The 24013-nt window shown below is 36.0% G+C and overlaps 1 protein-coding gene across 11 annotated transcripts in view; it reads left to right on the plus strand.

Annotated features, from left to right (window-relative positions):
- Positions 1 to 24013, plus strand: part of EMSY (EMSY transcriptional repressor, BRCA2 interacting) — a 105721-nt gene that overhangs the window by 70067 nt on the left and 11641 nt on the right. For 7 of the 11 annotated variants that reach the window (XM_050756058.1, XM_050756068.1, XM_050756059.1 and 4 more), the window contains 6 exons: positions 5629 to 5765; positions 8926 to 9099; positions 10754 to 10952; positions 18389 to 18553; positions 20288 to 20443; positions 22089 to 22130. In XM_050756058.1, coding sequence (XP_050612015.1) covers positions 5629 to 5765; positions 8926 to 9099; positions 10754 to 10952; positions 18389 to 18553; positions 20288 to 20443; positions 22089 to 22130 — 873 coding nt within the window. The remainder of the gene's footprint in view (positions 1 to 5628; positions 5766 to 8925; positions 9100 to 10753; positions 10953 to 18388; positions 18554 to 20287; positions 20444 to 22088; positions 22131 to 24013) is intronic. The other 4 variants (XM_050756061.1, XM_050756066.1, XM_050756069.1 and 1 more) reach the window with 2 other exon arrangements.

The raw sequence follows: 24013 nt of genomic DNA on the forward strand, positions 1-24013 counted from the left end.
TTTTTCTGTACTTATACGTGAATTTGTAGTTCCATATAGCTTGAAGGAATGTTTATATGTCACAAGTCCTCTATTTTCAGACCTAATTCATAATGTAGCTGCTTTGTACCTGGTTAGAGCAATACAAGCAAGCACATTTTCCTAAAAGCAGAGATGTCATTTGAAATTTATGTATCTTATACAGGTATAACGTGTTATCCATCTTTGTATTGAATTATAAAACCGTTCATGGTTAGTTGCTACTTCAAGTGCATGAGTGTACATGAGTAGAGACTTTTCCAGCATTACAGGATATACTTGGCATACAGTTTAAACAACTTTATTCATTGCATGGTGCTCATTACGTCTCTATCTCTGCTTCACTGACACTTTTATTCCAAAGAACTTCTCTTCTTCTGGTTGCTCTAAACTGATCCTGTGTTACATCTCACTGTTCTCTATAAAGACAGTTTTCTTATTTTATAATATTATTGTTGATCTATGATACTGGGATTATAGGTTAGTTTTAAAATCTTTCATTGCCTGTTTATAGTAAACTGTTTATTGTAAGCATTTCATTGCCTGTTTATTGATAAGCCTGGTTGAATGAATTTACACAGTTTTCTGTCTTCATCCATGAGCAGATGCTTTTTCTAGGATCCCATCTCCCCCAAACAAAAACGAAGTACTTTCCTTTTTTTTTTTTTTTTTTTTTTTTTAAGACAAAGTCTCACTCTGTTGCCCAGGCCAGGGTGCAGTGGTGTGATTGGCTCATTACAGCGTCAGCCTCCTGGGCTCAAGCAATCCTGATACCTCAGCCTCCCAGGTAGCTAAGACTACAGGCCCACACCGCCATGCTTGGCTAATTTTTGTATTTTTTCTAGAGACAGGGTTTTGCATGTCACCCTGGCTGGTCTCAGACTCCTGAGCTCAAGCGATTTGCCCACCTTGGCCTCCCAAGGTGCTGGGATTACAGGCATGAGCCACTGTGTCTGGCTCTTTTCTTAAAATACACTCACACATCTAGCTATAAGAATAGAAGACTTAAAAAAAGACTCTTTCCCTCTCATTGTGGGGGAATTTGGAAACTACAGCAAGGTTCAAGGAAAATTAAAAACCTATGATTTTTACTATCCATAGGACTGTGTTAAAATTTAGGTATATTTCTTTTTATTCATTTTTCTATTCATTTATTTGTATAAATGTGTGTGTGTATATATATTTTTTTAAATTGGGATCCAATATAGTCAGATTTTATCCTTGTTTCCTATAGTAATGTTATTTTCCCATGCTAGTAAATGTATTTTGACACCCCTCCTCATATTAACCATTTTCTTATTGTAGCAAGTTTTAGGTTGCTTACAGGCTGTCTTGTGTGTGTGTGCGTGGGTGTGTGTGTGTGGCATTATAAATAATTCTATGATGAACATTATTATACATAAATTATTTTGTGGAATTCTTACTTCTTCTGTATAAATATCCTAGGATGCAATTTAATGCTTCTAGAGTACTTTCTAGAAAGATCACTTTGTTCTTTTTATTAGAGCAAACAGTTAAATGGAATCCATGACTATCTTTAGAGTTGATTCATATTTTTTTTTTTTTTTTTTTTTTGAGACGGAATCCTGCTCTGTCACCTAGGTTGGAATGTATGTAGTGGTGTGATCTCTGCTCACTGCAACCCCTGCCTCCCGGGTTCAAGCAATTCTCCTGCCTCAGCCTCCTGAGTAGCTGGGATTACAGGCGCCTGCCACCACGCTCGGCTAATTTTTGTATTTTTAGCAGAGACAGAGTTTCACCATGTTGGCCAGGATGATCTCAAACTCCTGACCTCCAGTGATCCACCTGCCTCGGGCTCCCAAAGTGCTGGTATTATAGGCGTCAGTCACTGCGCCTGGCCAATTCATATTTTATAGAATCAAATATTTATTTACATGTTTATATATTAGATTATCAGATTTGTACTTTTTTTGTGAGCTTTGTTGAGGGTTAGATGAATAATTATATTGGATTCTTCAGAGTTGAACTCACTACCTTGATTCTGGGGACATTATGAGAACCTGTGACAATAGCAAAACTTTAATTCTACTGATCTTTAGTACGGTGTCCAGGAAAGAAGCTGTTATTTTTGCACTTTTTCATTAGTTCATTCTTTGAGCAAAGCAACATAAAACCTCACCTAAGAGACCAAGATTATCAGGTAATTTTAGAATCTGTAAATAGAATAGTAAAATCTGAGCCAATAAATTTGTGTTCTTCTTTAAGCCTACCTATTATAATGCCCAAACTTTTACAGGAATCTTTTTTAAAAATAAGAATGCCTGAAATGCATCAATATCATAGTTGATTATTATCCAAATGAGATTTACAGTTATTTGCACCCATTATATCTCGATTGTTTTATAAGTGAAGACTATATAAGTGGGTCCTTCTGATACGCTACAAGCCAGATACTCTGCTGTGTGTTGTGATACAGAGGAATATATGCATGAGTTTTATTATCTGCCCTAAAGAATGCTAAGCAAGTGAACTTGTATAATTCTTTTGTAACATGGGAACGGCAGTCTACTGTGAAAGCACAGAAGGTGACTTTTTTGTAATGAATAATACTTCTTCAATATAATGTAGGTATCCCCTAATATAGAAACATGTTCACTGGAATTTCAGACATTTATAATTGATCATTGTATCAATTATAAATTATATTCTATTTTAATATAATGTTAGACTTGCTTTTCCTTATGCTATTCCTTTTTCTTCTATTTTCTGGCATTTGCCACCCCGCCCACCACATTTTGTTAAGCTTGTGGACTTGGTTTGCAACTATCATATAAATTGAAAAACTTCTGTAATGGAAGGGATTAGACATTTTAGTAGGTAAAAATATAATTCATTTGTTAAGCAAGTTTTGTCAAAAAGTGGCCCTTGTACTTTAGCATAAAGTCAAAAACATAGTAAATCATGTCAAAAGAGGTCTGTATGAAACCGTGTCAGAAAGGTCTATAGAGTTAATCACATGTGAGGGATTAAAGTTAATTAAGAGTTAAAGTTAGTATAAGTGAATCATGGGCAGCTTGGTTTTTGAAATTCTTAACAGCTGACTATTTAGAGACTACAAATAAATGGAAAAAGTTGTGAAGCTAGTTCATAGGTTAAAATGCTCTTTTATGTAACCTCAGAGCATGTTACCTTGGACTAATGAAACATTATATAATGGCAAGTATATTATAAAGACATTTTTTGTAGCAGTATTGCCAAAATTAACATATAGCTAGAATATTCTTATTCTTAGTGTAACTTTGTTTAAAAAAATTAAGTAAGGAATATTAAGGTTTTCCAGTGGAAAATAATAAAATTGTGTTTATTTTTTGAAGACATATTACTCATGTTTTTATTAAGTAATAATTCTGTGCTTAGTCATTTGATAGATGATATATAGGCCTATAGAAGAAGAACTCGACATGCCTCTTTTCATAAGCAGAGGAAATTACAGCAGCAAAAGTAGCATTGGAATTTGTATACTCAAAGACCAATGTGGAAACCAGCACATTAAAGGAGAGGTGTACGTTAGTTAATTCTAAAAATTAAGGTCTGACAAAGCCTGGAAAGCTAGGCAGAGGAGTTTGGGCTTTGTGTGGTAGGTAACGGGAAGCCATAATGAAGAAGTTACTTGTTAGATTAAAGTTTATGGTGTGTACTCTGGAGTACATGCTAATTACATTAAGATGGTAGATTAAGGGACAGATTATGTATTAATAGGATTTTGAAACATGAGGGAAAGTTAGAACTGGGGACGAAACGGGAAATTAGGGAGTTTAACCAGTTGACATGTTCCAGGTTCTTGGCATGATAAATTTAGTTTTTTAAGAATGTAATTGTCATCTACTGTCCTAAGCACTGAGGAATCATAAAAAGGTACAGTGTGGAGATTAAGGGGCTTTCATCTTGTTGAGAGGTATAGGGAGTTAAGATGGGGAAATAGGCCAAGCCTGCTGGCTCATGCCTGTAATTCCAACAATTTGGGAGGCTGAAACAGGAGGATCACTTGAGGCCAGGAGTTCAAGACCAACCTGGGCAATGTAGTAAGACCCCATCTCTACCAAAAAATACAGAAATTAGCCAGGCATGATGGCACATACCTGAAGTCCTAGGTACCTAAGAGGCTGAGATGGGAGGATTGTGTGAGCCCGAGAGTTGAAGCCTGCAGTAGATATGATCATGCCACTGCACTCCAGCCTGGGTAACAGAGTGAGACCCCGTCTCTCTTAAAAAAAAAAAAAAAAAAAAAAGAGTCCAGGCACAGTGGCTCACACCTATAGTCCCAACACTTTGTGAAGCTGAGGCAGGAGGATCACTTGAGCCTAAGAGTTTGAGATCAGCCAGGGCAACATAGTGAGACCACGTCTCTACAAAAAAATCAAAGAGTAAGGTGGGAGGACCACTTGAGCTTGGAAGGTCAAGGCTGCAATGAGCTGTGGTTGCTTCATTCAACTCCCGTCTGGGTGACAGAGCAAGACCTTGCCTTAAAAAAATAAAAATAAAAATAAAATTTTTTGAAAAAGAGAAGAAGACAAGGAATAAATCAAAGATTTGCACCAGAATTTACATCTGAAGGTTGGAAGGTAGATTTGATAGGTAGAAGAGAAGCCAATTATGGAAGGATGTGTGGGAGAGGGCAAAGTAATACTATGTTTGGATCAGTAGGTATAGACCTATTAGATAGATTTTAATAATTGACAATATAAGTTTATATATGTAAATTAGAGTTTTATCCTCACACTCTCCAGAGTGCTGCAGATTACAGAAGCATACAGTGAATCTGTGACTTGTTTTGTATATCATTTACTTTGTCTTTTTTGTTTGTTTGTTTTGAGATTGAGTCTCACTCTGTAGCCCAGGATGGAGTGCAGTGGCACGATCTGGGCTCACTGCAACCTCCACCTCCCAGGTTCAAGCAATTCTTCTGCCTCAGCCTTCCAAGTAGCTGGGATTACAGGTGCCCACCACCACCCCCAGCTAGTTTTTTTTTTTATTTTTAGTAGAGACAGAGTTTCACCAGGTTGGACAGGCTGATCTTGAACTCCTGACCTCTGGTGATCCATCCATCTCGGCCTCTCAAAGTGCTGGCATTATGAGCGTGAGCCAACCATGCCTGGCCTACTTTGTCTTTTTTAATCGCAGAAAAATAATGGCTTATTTCTTGTCATAAGTTTTTTCTAGAACCTAGTATTATGTAAATTTAAGTATTTACTTCATGTTCTTTTTTGAAGGGTTTTCCCATCACTTCAGTCACAGATATAATACTGGGTCTGGTGGAAATATATGTCATAGAATAGAGATTCTGATTTGTTTCTTTTAACTAGTCAAAGAATATTGATGGTGAAACTGATGTTTTTTGATTCTGAGTTTTGTGTATAGGTTCTCAGATTCTAAAAAGATGACTGCTTTAAGAGTCAATTCTTAATATTCTTTCATTCTGGTATGACTTATAACTTACTATTCCAAGCCTTCATTTTCATCGTCATGACAGCTTTCATGTCGTCTAGGAATGACATTTACTATATGTACTAATTGTGTATAATATAAATAGAAATAACCAAGTGTCTCTAGTCCTTAACTCAGGCCTCCTTTTCTTCCCCCTTTTCTAAGGAACAACTACCAAAATCACTACAATCCCAATGACTTCCAAGCCCAATGTGATTGTTGTGCAAAAGACTACAGGAAAAGGAACGACCATTCAAGGCCTCCCGGGCAAAAATGTTGTCACAACGTTGCTAAATGCTGGAGTAAGTAAGAGCTTCAACTGCAGATTTAGCAATTCACAGAGGGTTTAAAGACCAGCTATATAAATATTTGCACAAGGACTTGAGAACCCTGCAATAGCCAGAATGGCTTGATTTACTACTGCTGTGATATAATAACTGTTAAAGCACCACCAACTGATACCATTTTTCACAGTAATTTCTAAAGCATGTTGCTCATACTTGCTCATAGCTAAGTTGCTTGTGACCATGATTTAGATGCTTAGCTTTGTCCAAAAAGAGAATTCCATTGGCTTAACTGTAGGGGGATTTCTGTTGGAGCACTGTTTTATTCCAGCTTATGGTCAATAGATACTGACCTAGTATTTGGCTTAGGGTGGGCAAAGAGAAATATGTGGGATTAAGACTAATTGGTAGGAATTTGTTACTTTCATTTTTTTTTTTTTTTCATTTTTACCTCTTTGAGCTATTAAAAAATGAAATCAGGCTGGATGTGGTGGCACATGCCTGTAATCCCAGCTGGTTGGGAGGCTGAGGTGGGAGAATCGCTTTCGCCCAGGAATTGAAGACCAGCCTTGGCAACAAAGCAAGACCCCGACCTCTACAAAAATTTATTTAAAAAATTAACCAGGTGTAGTAGCATGCACCTGTAGTCCCAGCTACTTGGGAGGCTAAGGTAGGAGGATCACTTGAGCCCAGGAGTTTGAGGCTGCTATGAGCCATGATCATGCCACTGCACTCCAGACTGGGCAACAGAATGAGACCTTGCCTCAAAAAAAAAAAAAAAAAAATCAAAGAAATAACAGATTTATTTATAGTTCTGAAGGCAGTTGGTAGAAGGTTTGGAGTTTGACAAACCAGGGCTTTGTTTCTTTATATTGTAGTTGTTTGACCTTGGGTAACATGTTCAACCTCTCTCATTCTTAATTTCCTCATTTGTACATTGGGGTTGATGATATTTACCAGGGAGGTTGTTTAGTAACTGGTAGCTATTGTGAAAGTGCTTAGAATAGGGCCTGGCACATAAGACATCCTCAATCATTGATTTTCTTCTTCTCGTTATTCTTGGTACTTAACTGTTTTGGCTTGTTAGTGTCCCTACCTTGTCTGACTTCACTAGAACATGGAATACTATACTTCACTTAAGTAGATCTCATAAAAGCTTCATTGGTAGGGGTCCAGCATTAGATTTTTTCAATGTGTAGGAAAACAGATTGTTCCTAGCCTGAATTTACATAGTAAGCCAAAAGTAAAGCAGGATTAGAATTCAGTTTTTCAGAACCCTTTGTAATGTGGTTTGCAATTTCAAAGAACTTGATATGTAAGAGGGGCTGCTTTGTATTCTAGGCCCTGTGGTCACAAAGATCTGAGAGTCATGTATGATTCATAGCTGTTAGATATCTCTGATAACAACTGTTTGACACAGGCAGTGCTAGTGAAACAAGCAAATCAACATATAAGACCGTTTTCTGGGCTGGGTGTGGAGGCTCATGCCTGTAATTCCAGCAATTTGGGAGGCCAAGGCAGGTGGATCACTTGAGCCCAGGAGTTTGAGACCAGCCTGAGCAACATGGTGAAACCCCATCTTTACAAAATTACAAAAATTAGCATGGAGGTGCATGCCTGTTATCCCAGCTACTTGGGAGGCTGAGGTGGAGGATCACTTGAGCCCGGGAGGCAGAGGTTGCAGTGAGCCAAGATCTTGCCACTGTACTTCAGCCTGGGTGACAGAGCAAGACTCTGCCCCTGCCACCCCTGCCAAAGACCAAATAGGCACATTCACCTCTACTCACCACTTGCTCACCTGTGCATGCCCACAACACACATCAGAAGAGCTTTTTTGAAAAACAGGCCGCTAGTTGGTTTTGTTTGGTTTAAATGGCTCATCATACTCGGACAGGGTCCATTGAGCTATTTAATAGATAGGTATGCTCACTTGCAAACTAGTGGCTCTTGGCAAATGAGCTAGAGCTCTTTCCAGAGATGGCGCTGTGAAGAGTATGCATGTGTTGAAATAAGTAATAACACCATTGGCAGATGCTTCATGTTTCCCTTAAATAATTACAACAGATAGTTAAACTTGTGATTTTTGTAATTATATTTAGCTCTAATTCACAGTGATTGCTTTTTAGTCAGCTCACCTGGATGCTTTGTGTTTACTGGCTGCTAAGTTTAGATAGGCACATATTTAGATGATGCTGGCTAAAAATTAAGGAAAACTGATGAGGTGCACATTCTCAGATCTTTTCATTTCCGTCTTAAGTTTATGGATTTTAATTTTAAAAATTTTAATAATTTAGTAAAGTCCCTGTATTTGAACTTAATTTAGTTAAGTTCATATAAAAAGATGTTGATTTCATGAGTGACCAGAAAATGGTACTTAAGAATAAAGTAGATGAAAGCATAGAAAATGATGAAGTTAATGGATATAAGCTATCTAGTTAATAGACTAAAAGGATATTAGTAATATATGAATAGTAAAACATAGGAAGCACTGAGTTTTCCCATCCTTTTTTCCTACATATAACCTTATATATTATTAACAATATATAACATTCTTTCCTCATGGCATATGTTCATCAAATTTTTCCTATATATAACCTTAGAAAGAATGTTAATACTTCTGCTGATTTTGCTTGCCCATAGGTTTTCATGTAGACATTCTAATATATATCCTTATAATTTCATATATGTAGAACTTAGGGGATTTATTTTATGTGTGTACATTTAGCTACTGGTATATTGCACAGTAATTTTCTAATTACACAAATATTTATTTCAAATATATTAGAAAATAAATATGTATTTGGGGGATAAGACTTATAATCCCAATTCTTAGAGACAAGCATTAACAGTGTACTATACCTTCTTCCAGAATTTTCTGACTATTATTTGTATTCCGTGAATGGGACAGTGTAATAAGTATTTTTGCATGTGGTAATTTTAAAAAATTCACTCATCAGAGAATAATTAATTCCTTCTTTGGGTAGAAAGTTGGTCAGATGACTTTCTAGATCATTTCGACCAAGTCTAGGATTTTTGATTTCCTGGAAACGTTATACTTTGTTACATAATCTACAGCCCCTTTTTCATCATCCTGGTAAAACCTTACTGATTTTTCAGTGAGAGGACTTATCATTTATATGCATATAAATCTCTTATGTAATCATTGACTTCAATTTAGGGAGAAAAGACTATTCAGACAGTGCCAACAGGAGCAAAGCCAGCTATCCTCACTGCTACAAGACCCATCACCAAAATGATTGTAACGCAGCCAAAAGGAATAGGTTCCACAGTTCAACCAGCAGCTAAAATCATCCCAACAAAAATTGTTTATGGGCAGCAAGGGAAAACACAGGTATGCTGTAAGATATGATGATTTTTCTTGGCTCTTAAATATTTTCAATTCCTAAAATTCCTGGGTAGAAATTTGAAGGAAAAGATCAGCAATCTTTAAGAAATCAGATTGTTAAAAGTTACGTTTGAATGTGTTAATTATTCACGTATCGTCAAAACTTCATTTATCTTTTCAGTACTTTCTTTAAGATATCTAAATGTTTATGTCGTGCTATCAGCAAAGATTATGGGGAAATAATTACCTGGGAATACAATTTGCTGAAGGTGTATTTTGTGATTTGAGGGGGGTGGTTGAGGGAGGATCATAGTCATTCAGAATCACTCAAAAATATTTACTTTTTATAAGCTACCATGGCCTTCAAAAGCATTTTATTTACTTATAAAATTAGCTTTGCTTGACCCCTTGAACAATAGATAAGCTAGAGATGTATTTATTTTTCAACGAATAGAAGATAAGGGAACTTTTCTGAAAATTTGCTTTGGAATTTGAGGCTCAGGATCTAATCATATGTTGCTAGGCTACTGTTTATTTTGTAGGTATTTTGCTTTTCTGAGAATATCGAGGGAAGCAGTATTAGTTTTGGTTGAGAAATGCCATCCTAGAATTTGTATAAGAGGTATTAATTTACCTATAAACTACTAATTTACTTTTAGAGTCTGTTTCCTCAGAATTATAGCCAAATACTTTACATATCTTAAATATATATATATATAAGCTTTTGTGACAAGTCCAAATTGCCTATGGAGTTCAATTGTAATAATTTCATTTGCTTCATCATCTAGAGTATGATATAAACCATGTTTTCCTTCTTAACTCTTGGAAATGGGTAACTTAATAGAGTCTGAGAAATTTTAGAATCTTATATATGGTAGAAACAAAAATAATTGTGATGAGTTAATAGTTTTTATTCCGTAGCTCCAATTGAAGTTAACTCCTGGAGTTCAGATTTTGAAGTAGAATGTCCCAGTTTGAAAATTTTCTCCCATTTCACTTGTTTCAGTGTTTTTTACTTTTACCAGGAGTTGATCTAACACATGTTCCATGTTGCTTCTGATAGTTGTCAAATCAGTATTCATCTGGGGTTTCTTCAAAGATTAGTTTAGGTCCCAAGCAAGTTTTACTTTTTGCAGGTGTGTCAATTAGGAATTTGATTTAGTTTCTAATGAAGAAAAAAGAAATAAAAAAAAACTTGAAGAACACTGGCTCAAATAGATTAGGGTTTTATTTTTATTATATTAATAAAAGTTCAGAGGGAGGAAGTCCTGGACTGATATTGCAGCACAAACATTCCACTGGGAATCTAGATTCCTTGTGTCTTTTTGTTCTGCCATCCTCAGCTTGTGGATATCATTTTACTATATAGTCTACAGATTTTAAAATGACTTCTGAAGTCATAGGAAAACAGGCACAAAGGTTCTTGTCAGAATTATGGCTATTGCAGTCTGGCATGTACCACTTTAAAACACTATATATGGCTTACACTGTAATTTGTCTGTAGATTGAATTACTCTTTGATGAACAATACTGTGCCTAAAAAGCATAATTTACAGAATATTTTCCATACCAGGAAAATATCAGTTTATGACCTAGAAGTTTAGCATTTTTAAATCGTGTTCTAAAATTTTATCTCAGTATATTTCTGCTTTTCTCCTAGGTTCTTATTAAACCCAAACCAGTGACTTTTCAAGCGACAGTCGTTAGTGAACAAACAAGACAACTAGTAACAGAAACATTACAGCAAGCATCCAGGGTAGCAGAGGCTGGTAATTCATCTATTCAGGAAGGAAAAGAAGAACCACAGAATTATACAGATAGTAGTTCCTCTTCTACAGAGTCCTCCCAGAGTTCCCAAGGTAAGATCTATTTTACTTCTGATTTATATAAGTACTACTGACATAGTGCCTGAGTTCTAAAATAGAGGTTTTAGAGGTTGCTTCTACGCATTTCACAACAAATTTGTATGCTCTGTCGATTCTTTTGGCTTTATTTTTGTTGTTGTTGTTTGATGTTAAATCGGTGAGCTGAAATTTTATTTTTGGTAAAGGTTACCATTCTTTCCTGCATGGAATGTGTTCATCAAATAATTAACTTTAGATGATGAATCTGTCAGGTAGGTAATATTAAACTGGATAGAGTTATGATTCCCAGACGGTAATTTTCATATTCTTCCTCTCTGGTTTGGGTAAGTAGGAGAAAAAGTATGCAAAGAAGTGAATATATATTTTGAAATAGTTGTTGCTATACCCTGAGAAAGAATCAAGGTGGTCAGAGGTAGAGTGTAAGTGGGCTGTAAGTAGGGTGACTATACATTCCTATTTGCATGGGACAAGTCCTAGTTTATGTTGTTCTGGCACAATTATTAAAGTACTCCCTTTCACTCTGAAAAGTATCCCAGATAATCATATGGTTGTCCTAATTATACGGAAGGAACTATGAAGCTAGATTCTACAGCAGGAAACTCTTTGTCCTCAGTGCTGTTTGAATTATGTTACTTTTCTAGGAAATCTCTTGAAGTAAGCTCATGATCATAAGCTTTGAGACCTTCTACAAATCTAGTACTCATGTCTCTCAGTTATCTTAATTGTTCTTATTGTTAGGTGGTACATTTATGTTTGTGCTTATGTACTCTGATGCATCTAAGCAAAGCTGTTTATCTTCCCTTGTTCTTTCCACACTCTCTCCATTCCCTCTCTCTGCCTCCCCATTATTCTCTCTGGAGTGCTTTCTTAGCAACTTCACTTTTCTTATACACAGTCTTCAGATTGTGCAAACACTAGTATTTTAACTCTTTGGTGGAGTCTTCCCAGATTAGTTTTACATGGTTCACATTGCTGATTAGTCCATTAATTCAATTTGACAATTATTGATTAGTTTATACTACATACTAAGCATTATGCTAGACCCTACAGAGGAGTACAATATAGTTCTTGCCCTCTAGGAGTATAAAATCTAGATCTAGAATAGACGATTTAAAAAATACACATACAGCTCTAGTATAAGAATTTTATTAGTAACAAATAAAAAAATGCCAAAGACTGAAAGTTGACACTCCAGTGAGGAGAGGACAGGATAAGAAAGCATTCAAAATGTTCTTTGAAAATTCATCAATTAAAAATAAATGAAAATGTTGATTTTAACAAACATAATATTGCCCTCATTATAGAGAGTGGATAGTTTCCTTCAGCATATTATCAGTGATAGTAATATTTTCTGAATCTGTTTGCTAAGATGGACTTTATCATTCTGTATTGACTATGAGTCAATTGTCTGCTGGTTACACTTGATTGATACTTATTCTCCAATCATTTCTTTTGGTATGCAGTTTCTTGAGCAATACTGGCCTTTTTTGCACTCAAGATATATTTTCAAAGAGGGCAGATAAAATGTTTGGTATGAGTTGGTGCAAAAAGGGGACATGAACAATAGAAGTTTGTATATACATAATCCCAGGTTATCCTTTGAAATTGTTAGTCCTTTCCTAAGAGATCTGTGAACCAATTAGTACTTCCCAAACATGCTATTTCATTAGTTGAATCTTTAGGGTTTTTTTTTTTTTTTTTTTTTGAGATGGAGTTTCACTCTTGTTGCCCAGACTAGAGTGCAGTGGCGCGATCTCAGCTCACTGGAACCTCCGTCTCCTGGGTTCAAGCGGTTCTCCTGCCTCAGCCTCCTGAGTAGCCGGTATTACAGGCACGTGCCACCATGCCTAGCTGATTTTTTGTATTTTTAGTAGCGATGGGGTTTCATCATGTTGGCCAGGCTGGTCTTGAACTCCTGACCTCAAGTAATCCACCAACCTTGGCCTCCCAAAGTGCTGGGATTATAGGCGTGAGCCACTGTGCCCGACCGAATCTTCAGTTTTTATTCTAAGAATGGGACATAAGTTTGTGTCTTCTGTTTTTATTTCTTCTATTAGGTTGGTGCAAAAGCAGTTGCCATTACTTTTAATGGCAAAACTGCAATTACTTTTGCACCAACCTAATATATCTTTCATTGTATATTACTTTTTAAAATATTCTATAACAGAAAATTTCACAATTTAGAATAGGCATAGTTGACTGTAAAGCAGATTTTTATAATCTGTTTTCCCCTCCCCTTATCGCCTTGTATAGCTGCTTACTACATTCTTACAAAGACTAGGTCTGGGAATATATATGCTGTGATTTAAAGAGAAAGGGATTAAGATGTTGGTTAGTCTCAGGTCATGCTGATTTTCAAAGTATGTGAGAATATTCCTACTTATTAGGAATGTAAGTACTATATAGCAGTTTATTTTTCTGTTACATTGTTGCTTTTGTAGTTTTTAGCCACTTTTTTCTTTTTAAAGTGACCTTTTCTTTTGATATAATTTCAAAATTACAGAACAGTTGCAAGAATAGTAAAAAGAACTCCTGTGTATACTCTTTACCTAGACTCACTACTTATTTACATTTTGCCACATTTACTTTGTTGTTGATTCTTTGCCCTCCTTCTGCTGTGTGTGTGTATATTTTTAAAATTTCTTAACCATGTGAGAGTAAGTTGAGCTATCATGTTTCTTATATTTACTTAAATTTGTAGGCCTATATTTCTTAAGGATTCTTCTTTTTATGACTAAGATACAATTATCAAAGTCAAGAAATTTAATGTTATAGTAATATCTAATTTACAATCCATATTCAAATATTGTTAATTAGCTAATAATATTCTTTATGGTTTTCACCTGTACTCAATAAAATTCAGGTAGATACACTGCATTTAGCTGCATTTAACTGTCATGGTTTTTTAATTCTCTTTAACCTGGAATAGGTCCTCAGCCTGCCTTTGTATTTCTTGACTTTGATATTTGAAGAGTGTAGATCAGTTACTTTGTAGAATATTCTTCAGTTTGGTTTTGTCTGATGTTTCCTCATGATTAGATTCATCGGGAATTCCACAGATAGGATGTTATATCCTCAGTTTTATCAGGAGAAACATGATGCCAGCTTGTCCCAGCATAGATGACGTTCACACTGATCACTTGGTTAAGATGATGTCGTCTGGTTTTCTCCACTATGAAGTTAACATGTTTCCCTTTGAGATTAATAGTAATTTGTAGGAAGGTCCATGATATAAATATCGTGTTTCTCATCAAACACTTATCCAGTAGTTTTAGCATCCGTAGATGATTTTCCTAAGTTCATTATTCTTTGCACATTTAATAGTTGGCATTCTACTCTAAGGAAAAATCAATCTTTTCTTGACTTCAGGTCCTTTTTCTGGTGACTTCTGCTACACAAGTCCTGGAATAAGGACAACGTATGCCAAGAGAATGCCTTGATTCCACTTGTGGTTTCTGAACTTCACCTACTGTCCTCCACCCCGAAGGAAGAGAAATTTTTATTCCTCAACTGTCTCCTTATAGGCTAGAATATCATCACCCTATTTTGAGACTTTCCTTGATCACCCTGCGAGGATTCATTCTTCTATGTTAAGCTTCCAATATTGCTTTGTGCATCAGCTCTTTTAACATTGACCATTTCATTTTGTATGTTTTGTTTGTTTGTGTATTATAATTGTTTTCTTTTCAACTAAGCTACTAGCTTCTCAAGCTTAAGGATCATATTCATCTTCATACATATCTGGTATTTATCAAAGAGTTCAGTTAGGACTGAGAAGATACTCAGTAAAAATTTCACCGAATGAAAAAGTAGCAGAGCATCTACCATAATAACTGTGGCATTGGGTTAAGCTGCACTTTATAAACTCATTTTTGTTGCCTGAGTCCAAATTTTTTTTTTCTGGAGCTCCCCCTAACCTTGTGAGTGGGCCTGTTAAGTAGTAAGTAGTATACACCTAGATATGGATAGATAACTAGGTGACCAAACCTAATGGATTAAGGCCATCCTTGCCTTGGTCACTTACTGAAGATCAGATCATGCGTCATATTGTTCCTGTGCTTTTTTTCCTAAATAGGCTTTTTCCCCTTTCTCATTTGGGAATGGGGTAGCCTAGAACGTATTTGGGAATGTGTTCCAGATTTTTTTTAAACAAGTATTAAAGATTATTTATATTATACTTTGTTTCCAAAAGGTTTTAAGGTGGATTAAAATACAAGATTATATTAAGTGAAGTGGAAGAAAATGAGACAAAACCAAGGGCAGAGATTTATGATGGAATAAGGCATGAGTTAAGTATAAAAATGTATCTTGTAAAGACATTGCTTTGAGTAAGTCATAAGTCAGTTTCTAGAATGATTTCTTTCTTAAGTTTCATGATCTCAGTAGGTCAAGTTGAGGGTGGGGAATAAATCTAGGTTGAGCAGAAACATACTTATTGCAGAACTTTTCAGAGCAATTATGTGCTAATATGTATATGAAAGATGAAGAGTGGAAGATACAATATAAAATGTTCCCCAACTTTTTTGACCATGGAACCCTTTTTTGCAGAACATCTTGAGGAACAAATGTTCTCTGGAACATTTTGGGCCTTGCTGTCTAGGCAGTTAAATACTGTGAAGTCCTTGAGCTTTATGACAGTGCTTCAGAGGGAAGGTATATATTACATCGTAAAAGGGATATAGATATCTTAGGTTTAATTTAGAAGCAATGATTTAGGTGTGTAAGGTATTTGGAATCACTTTGTATGAGCAATAGCTGGTGGAAACAGGATATTTATCATGAAGAAGAGAAGATGGGGATGGGTTGGATTGGTGGGAACATAGGAGCTTTTGTCAGTTATCTTCAGGACTGTGATGTGGAAGAAGGAAAAGAATTGGTCTTTGTGGGTACAGGAACAGACAATAGAAGTGCTAAGTAGAAGTCACAACAAGACCTGTTTCTACTCAATATGAAAAAACTTTCTGATTGTCGTAACTGTGCAGAGTTGTAAGGAAACTGTCTTAGAAAGTAGTGAGTACTTTGGTGCTAGAGTTCTCAGACCCTTGGGAACACTGTGAAGATTTTAGTATAAGATTGATGGCAGCATTAGACAAACTTTAAGATCACTTCTAATGGAGAAGTCTTAAGATTCTATGAAAGCATGATATAGGCCATTTATAATAGAGACATAGGAGATATTCTTCCACAGAGATGTCTGAGTCTGCCTTTGAGTATAATGCTAAAGTGTGTATCTCTAGTATCTAATATGTAGTAGGTATCCAATAAATACTTGTTCAGTTCAGAAAGACATCTGAGGGACAGAAGGCTACCATCTGCAAGAGACGCAGGAAGTCTAGATGAGTGCACACTGGATAAGCACGTGTTACTGGTGAGATCAAGCCCCTGATTTCCTAGTCATTGCATTCCATGACTTGATAGACAGTAGATTCATTTAGGTCTAAGCATAAGCCAAAAGTAGGAGAGAGAATCATTTAAAGATGGGTTTTCAAGTAGGTTCACACACTCATCTTGTGTCACAGGGTTGCTACAGTGATACTTATGATGGTCAGCTGCTCTTTCTAAGTATAGACAGAGATGTAGCAATCTCTCTAGTACCTACAAGGTGATGTTGTTTGGGATAATGGTCTTTGATAGATGCTCTCCTATGGAAATTTGTTTTCCCTTTTTCCTGTCTCTTTCTACCTTATTTCTATAAACACAATCCCTGCCTTTTTGTGGATATTCAGTGTGTCTTGTAGGGTTGGGTTGCAAAGTCATTCTTTGCCTATATCATTATGAAATTTTCTTAAGTTTGAGAGCTTAAGTTATATAAAAGGAATGATTTCATAATGTAATCAATTCTCTTAAGTTTAAATTCTACATATCTACTTAAAATGAATAAATAAAAGCTGCTCGGTGCTTCACATGGCATTTGATATTGCAGGATAGCGTCCAGTCTTCTGTATTTTTGGGGAAGTTTAATGGAAAATTATTTGTCTTTAGTGTGGCATATATTCTACCTGGAGTTTTGGGGAGAAAAATGTAGTTTGTTCATGGTAATTAAAAATTCTAGATCTATTGTATATTGATTTTGTTTTTTTCAGGAAGGCTGTTTTGTTGGAAGAGTTGTTCCCCTTGCCCCAACATTTTTCAACAACTCTGTGGCTTTAAAAAATATAAGGTTCATAGAGGGTTAAACGTTTATTATATTTATTCTTGTTTTGGGAGCTACTTGAATTCTTTTCATTCTTCTGTGATGCTTTCACTGACCATCCCAATTCAAAGCAGCCTCTTACTTTCTATTTGTCTTGTTTGCCTAATCGTTTGATATTTGCCCGAAGCTACAAAGCCATATATCTTTATTTGATGTTTCCTCCATTATAATCTGAATTTAGAAGAAGGAATCATGCCTTTATATCCTCCACAATTTCCTCTATGGTGTCTTGGACAAAGGAGTTTAGGAAGTTCGTAATAGTCTAGTCTAACTTGCTTATTTTATAGGTGGAAAACTGAAAAAATAACTTGTTGCTTGATTTGATGCACATGTAGTATTTATATGTGTACCTGTATAGCATGAATATAATAAGCCTTGGATTAGAGCTATAACTTATTTTGAAACTAACAAACGGTCTTAGAATTGAGAACTTACAAGCTACAAAGAAACAATAATAACATTTCTACTGGCCTTCATAGTTTATAAAGCTCATTTCCATGTATCATTTCATTGCATACTCAGAAATCCTATGAGGAAGAGAGGTAACTTTATTCCCATTTTAGAAATAGTGAAACTAAGACCCAAAGAATCAACCTGCTAATAATTGATATAGTTGGGGCTATAACCCACGACTTTGAGCTCCAGATGTTACACTTGTCCTGTTGTATCGTGCTGGTTCTAGGTCATCTGTCTTTTCTTGCTGGCAGTGAACAGGATTTCCTTCAGTAATTCAGCCATCCAGTAAGTGTTGACAGAATGCTCAGGCTGTAATACAACACATATTTTCAGGTGCATTGGAGAAAGTAAGACTCCTACAGCATTTTGTTCTTACTGTACACAAACACGCACTCACCTACACATATGCATACCTATTTATAATAGCAATTATCACATTGAATTGTAATTTGTCTTTTTACATGTCTGTCTCCCCAACCAGACTATGTGCTTCTTGAGCATCCTCTGATTATTCTGTGAGCTCCTTTATATCTTCAATGCCATATCTAGATTCTGGCACGTAAGTGTCCAGTTTGTGGAATCAATGAATGAGTGAATGAATGAGTGAATTCAGAAGTGAAAGACATTATGCCCTCTAGGGGCTTATAGTCTTCTTGGGGAGATAAAGCATGTAATTTACAATAAATAGAAAGATAAACAAACAGACAAAAAAAAAATTGTTTTTTTTTTTAAGAGAAACTTTGTTTATAGGGTTTGTTTTTTTTTAACTAATATAAAACAGATTCCCAGCCTGTAGTTCATGTAATTGCTTCCCGGCGTCAGGATTGGTCAGAACATGAGATTGCAATGGAGACTAGCCCTACCATAATTTATCAGGATGTATCCAGTGAATCACAATCAGCTACTTCAACAATCAAAGCTCTGTTAGAACTCCAACAGACAACAGGTATGAATTCACATGCTCAACTGAATGAAGCATGTTTTCTCTAGAGACGGGTTGTGCTAAAATACTACCACTGTTATGATTATTACTATTATTTATTATTATTATTATTATTGCTATTATTTGAGCACATTTCCCCCCTCTGGACTTGTCTATAATCATTGGTACAGTCTGGTTTACTTGTTCAATAAGATGTGCACAGGAATATTGAAGTACAAATGGACTATCTGTAGAAAGGAGAAAAAAAATTGACAGCTCTGTCTTCTTTGTCTCTTGCTTAAAATGGAGAGTCCTATTGTTTCTTAGCACTAGAAAGGAGTAGTTCTATCACTTCTAAGCACAAGGCTAGATACAGTACAGTTGCCACTTGCATTTAAGAGTAGCAGGAGGCAGATTGAAGGGCCTTGCCATCCTCCTTGATATTGGTAAAGCACAAAACATCTTTAGTGGCCCTTGCTAACATTCTGATTTGTTTTAATTTTATCTTCAGACTTATTTCTTTGAATAGTATAGGTTAGCCACTTGAGCTGTCATGCAAAGTTGTCCTCATATAACAAGATCCTATCAGTATTTCTAATTACTAAATATCTTTGATAAACTCTAGAACAAACCTGTGGAAGTTGTACTGACTTTTCTACTATAATAGGTCAAAGATTTTCAGAGTATTTAAATGACCTTAGCAATTATGTCATCCAACTCTTTCATTTTATGGATAACTAAACTGAGATCTAGAGAGGTTATCCAGCTGATTAGTGGCAGAGTGAGACTCATCTTTTGGTTCCTAGTTCAATGTCCTCTCTACTCGTAGGGTGACTTTTGTATTTTTGTTGTTGTTGTTTTACTTATTTTGTTTAATTGTTTCGATTTTTGTCAGGTTATGTACTCAGTGGGTGTGAACATTCAGTGGACTTAGTTACTGGTTACCGTTTATTGTAACTTCCACCTTGTTTGATCCAAAGATTACTAGCATTTAATGTAAGTCTTTGGTTCATCCTGTCGGTGTTATTTTTGACCTTAGGGATTTCTTCAGTTCTTTGTCGTTGACATACTCAGCCATTTCTGTTAATGCCTTATAGAGGTGGGGACTTTGAACACATAGATTTTGTAGAAAAGTTGATAACAAGGTATATAGAAAGTGAATCTATTCATGGAAATCATTCTGATTCCAGACTATTGTATCAGACATTTTTGTAGAAACAGAGAAGCCATTTTTTTCTAACCATGAAAATTTGTATTCTTTAGGAGTTGTTGAAGATATTGTAACATTCATTTGGAGATATCTTGAATTTTTAATAGCGCAAATTAAACTGGTCATTGTGTTGTGCTATTCTGGGTAGATATGTCCTAGAGCAAATCATATTATGTACTGCTTATTCACCCTTTGTTTTTAGGTTGATGAACTCAAGGCCACAGGGAATACCTTGAGGAAGGGTATAGGAAATACCTTAAGGAGTGTGTACAAGAGAAAAATTCAGTTGTTTGGCTTAGAGATAAAAAAGAGATGATTTTTGTGTTATTGTATGTGAGTCCTTCTTACTAGGCTGCTGAGTATGGTTATGCAAGTTGTGCACTAAACAGCCATACATAGCAATCGGCTTTTTTCTTTTCAATTCACTGTCTACTTAGTCACTGCAAGTGTGGCACCCCAGAGGTCTGGTTCATTATTCCTGTGGACAACTCTGGTTTTGGTACTTGTTTGTAATAAAAGTTAACTTTTCCCCTGACTTTTTTATGCAGTAAAGGAAAAATTGGAATCTAAACCAAGACAACCCACTATTGACCTGAGTCAAATGGCAGTGCCTATTCAGATGACCCAGGAAAAGAGACATTCTCCTGAGAGTCCATCAATTGCTGTGGTAGAGTCAGAACTAGTAGCTGAATACATCACTACTGGTAGGTGTCCTCTTAAAACATAGTATTAAGGTAGGAGAACTACCTTTCTGGATTTCATGGGATGATTGTTTGGGGGAGAATATATTCTTTATATTTTTAGCTTTTTTCCTGTTTGTTTTCAGAGCAAATTCACAACATCCTTGGGATTTACCCTGTTTTTAATGACTAGGAAAAAAAATAGGATGTTACAAAGTTTGTAGGTAATATAAAACTATAAGTCAGCCATAAATAACAACTGTGAATATACAGCAACAGTTGTAGGGAGAGGATAAAGTATCTTTTGTCTAAGAATGAGTTTTGCTTTTTGTTTGTTTGTTTGTTTGTTTGTTTTTTGAGACAAGGTCTAACTCCCATCGCTCAGGCTGGAGTGCAGTGGTGCAGTCATGACTCACTGCAGCCTCAACTTCCTGGGCTCAGGTGATCCTCCTGCCTCAGCCTCCTGAGTAGCTGGGACTACAGGTGTGTGCCACTATGCCTGGCTAATTTTTTGTATTTTTAGTAGAGATGGGGTCTTGCCATGTTGCCCGGGCTGGTCTTGAATTCCTGAACTCAAGAGATCCGTCCACCTTGGCCTCCCAAAGTGCTAGAATTACAGGCATGAGCCACTGCGCCTGTCCTCGAATAAGTATTTTTATGCATCTAGATTTTTTAGTTTTGTGGGAAGGTGAGTCAAGGGGGAAAGAAGAAGTAAAATCCAGTCCTTTTAATATTTTTCAGAAAGTAGAAAACCTTAGCCAGGTGTGGTGACTCACGCCTGTAATCCCAGCATTTTGGGAGGCCTATGCGGGCAGATTGCTTGAGGTCAGGAGTTTGAGACTAGCCTGGCCAACATAGCGAAACCCCGTCTCTACTAAAACTACAAAAATGAGCTGGGCGTGGTGGCGCCCGCCTGTAGTCCCAGCTGCTCGGGAGGCTGAGGCATGAGAATCCCTTGAATCCAGGAGGCGGAGGTTGCAGTGAGCTGAGACTGTGCCACTGCACTCCAGCCTGGGTGTCAGAGGGAGACTCTGTCTCAAAATAAAAACAAAAACTAGCCAAAAAACCCTTAAATCCATGTAAATACTTACAAGTTCTGGTGGAAAGCAGATTAGGTATTTGTTTAAAATGTGGTCTGGCAGAAAAACACTGATATTTTTAGATGGCATATATAGAGAAATAAAACAAGATATATTATTTCTGTCCTATTCTGATTAGACCACACCTGGAATACTGCTTTCTCTTTTGAACACTTTATTACCTTGAAATTTGAAATAGTTCAGGGAATAGTAATGTGAATAATTAAAAGGTTTAAGAGAGATGACTTATGAGGCAATATGTAGAGGACTCCTATCTTAAGTTTTCTTTAGCAGTGATTAAAGGAGAACATAAAGTTACAGATATTTGAAGGACATAAATACCAAAGAGAAAAGGAATTCTTTGGCATCATTTTAGGAGATAATATTATTAAGACTAATGGATTAAAATTGCCAAAGGGGAAAATCCAGGTAAGGTATGGAAAGCCATCTAGAGTTATTTAGCAGAAAGCTAATTAAAGCAGAGGCCAGTATTCTGGGGAACTTAATGTTAACCTCTGGGGGTAGACTAGATTATTGCATGGTGAACGGATGAAAAGACCTATGATTTCTTCCCTTACTTATCCTTTCAGAACGCACTGATGAGGGGACAGAGGTTGCTTTTCCCCTTCTAGGTAAGTGGTGTGCATCCATTTGTAGTATCACTGAAGGTAAAAGATGATTGTTTTGGGGGGAACCACTTAAATGGATGCGCTCTACTCTCATCTGGTAGAGGAAAGGTAAGCTCCACTTAGTGAAAGGAAGAGAGATTTTTCTTTTGTAGAATAGTGGAATTCTTTCTCAGAAATGAGCATTTTGACAGTGGAAAAGAGTTCTTTAAAATAATAGAAATGACTGTTTTATGGTGTTTATATGGCCCAGTTAAGGTCACTTCAGCTATTTTCCAAGTGTTTATTCTGTGACCTTCTTCCATAATCTCCACCCATGATATCCACAGCCATATTGAGCATTTGTTTGAATTAAAAGCCAGCTGCTCTGCTTGACCTGCCCTTTGTATCATTCTGCAGTGGGTACTAGTTCTCTCTAACTTTCCTGAACTCTGGAGAATTACCGTGAAGTAATTTATAGTTGAAGGAGAATTATTTTTAAATAGACTTAGTTGATCTTTTTAAAATCCATTTCACTTCTTAATAAAAAAATGCTTAATGTAATAATTATGAAGATTAGTATGGGTGGTAGAAGTGTTCCATATAATCTGATAATTTCATCTGAAATATTTATTTTCACATGTCATTCATTTCTGATGCTTTCATTTAAATACTATTAATTTGCTTAATTTTAATATTATAATTTGTTTTTTCTACTCAGTCATATTGTAAATTACTTCAGTCATTGTTGTTTTAATGTAAACCTTGACTATCTTGACTATCTTTTTTTTGGTTCTGTTGAGTACATGTGGAAGATTTTGTTAACTCACATAATTTAACATGTGCATACAAAGCATACTGTGAAATACTGTAAGATAGTACAGTACATTTATAAAAGAATTCTGGTAATGCTGCTTATACTCTCAAATCACATGTAGATATATGTATAGCAACAATAGAAACACTGCATTTGTGAATATGGATAGAATGTGTCATAAAAAATAAATAAAGCCTATTTATATTTCACTGCATAGTTTCAAAGTTAGTCCTTATAATACATAAATGGCACTTTTACATTGATTTCCATAGTGATCATCTTACTCTTGAACACCCCACTATGACTTTTCTAAACAGGAAATAAGTGCTATTTGAAATTATAGATCGGGGTATATGAATATTAGAATCTTGGATTATTGAGTTTCAATAATCCTAAAATCCTTAGCTAATTTACAGATATATTTTTATCTGTTTCTAATTCAAAGGGTTAGTTTCTCAGTAATCATATGCGTTTTTAAAGCTCTGTGGACTGTGTAAAAAGTTGAAGTTGAGGCCGAGTGTAGTGGCTCATGCCTGTAATCTCTGCACTTTGGGAGGCCGAGGTGGGCGGATCACTTGAGGCCAGGATTTCAAGACCAGCCTGGCCGTAATGGCAAAACCCTGACTCTACTAAAAAGTACAAAAATTAGCCTGGTGTGGTGGTGCACACATGTAGTCCCAGCTACTCAGGAGGCTGGAGGCATGAAAATAGCTTGAAACTGGGAGGTGGAGGTTGCAGTGAACAGAGATTGTGCTATTGCACTCCAGCCTGAGTAACAGAGCAAGACTGAGTCTCAAAAATAAATAAATAAATGAATAAAACTTTGAAGCTGAAGCTGGTAAAATTTGATAGAGTGGTTACTTCATGGGACCTTTGTAGCAATAGAATAAGAAGCAGGGATGTTTTCTATGCTGCTTGCTTATCCATTTGTGCCAGGTGAGCTAAATTTGAGATGATAGAACAGATTTTTCTATTCTTTTGTTAACTCTTTATATTTGTTTAGTACTTTATAGTTTAAGGACAATTTTTCAATGTGTTACTTCATTTGGTCCTCTTCTAGATAGAAACAGCAAGCTTTTATTATCCCATTAAA

Source organism: Macaca thibetana, chromosome 14 (assembly GCF_024542745.1).
Source record: "Macaca thibetana thibetana isolate TM-01 chromosome 14, ASM2454274v1, whole genome shotgun sequence".
In the NCBI taxonomy this organism is placed as follows: Eukaryota; Metazoa; Chordata; class Mammalia; order Primates; family Cercopithecidae; genus Macaca; species Macaca thibetana.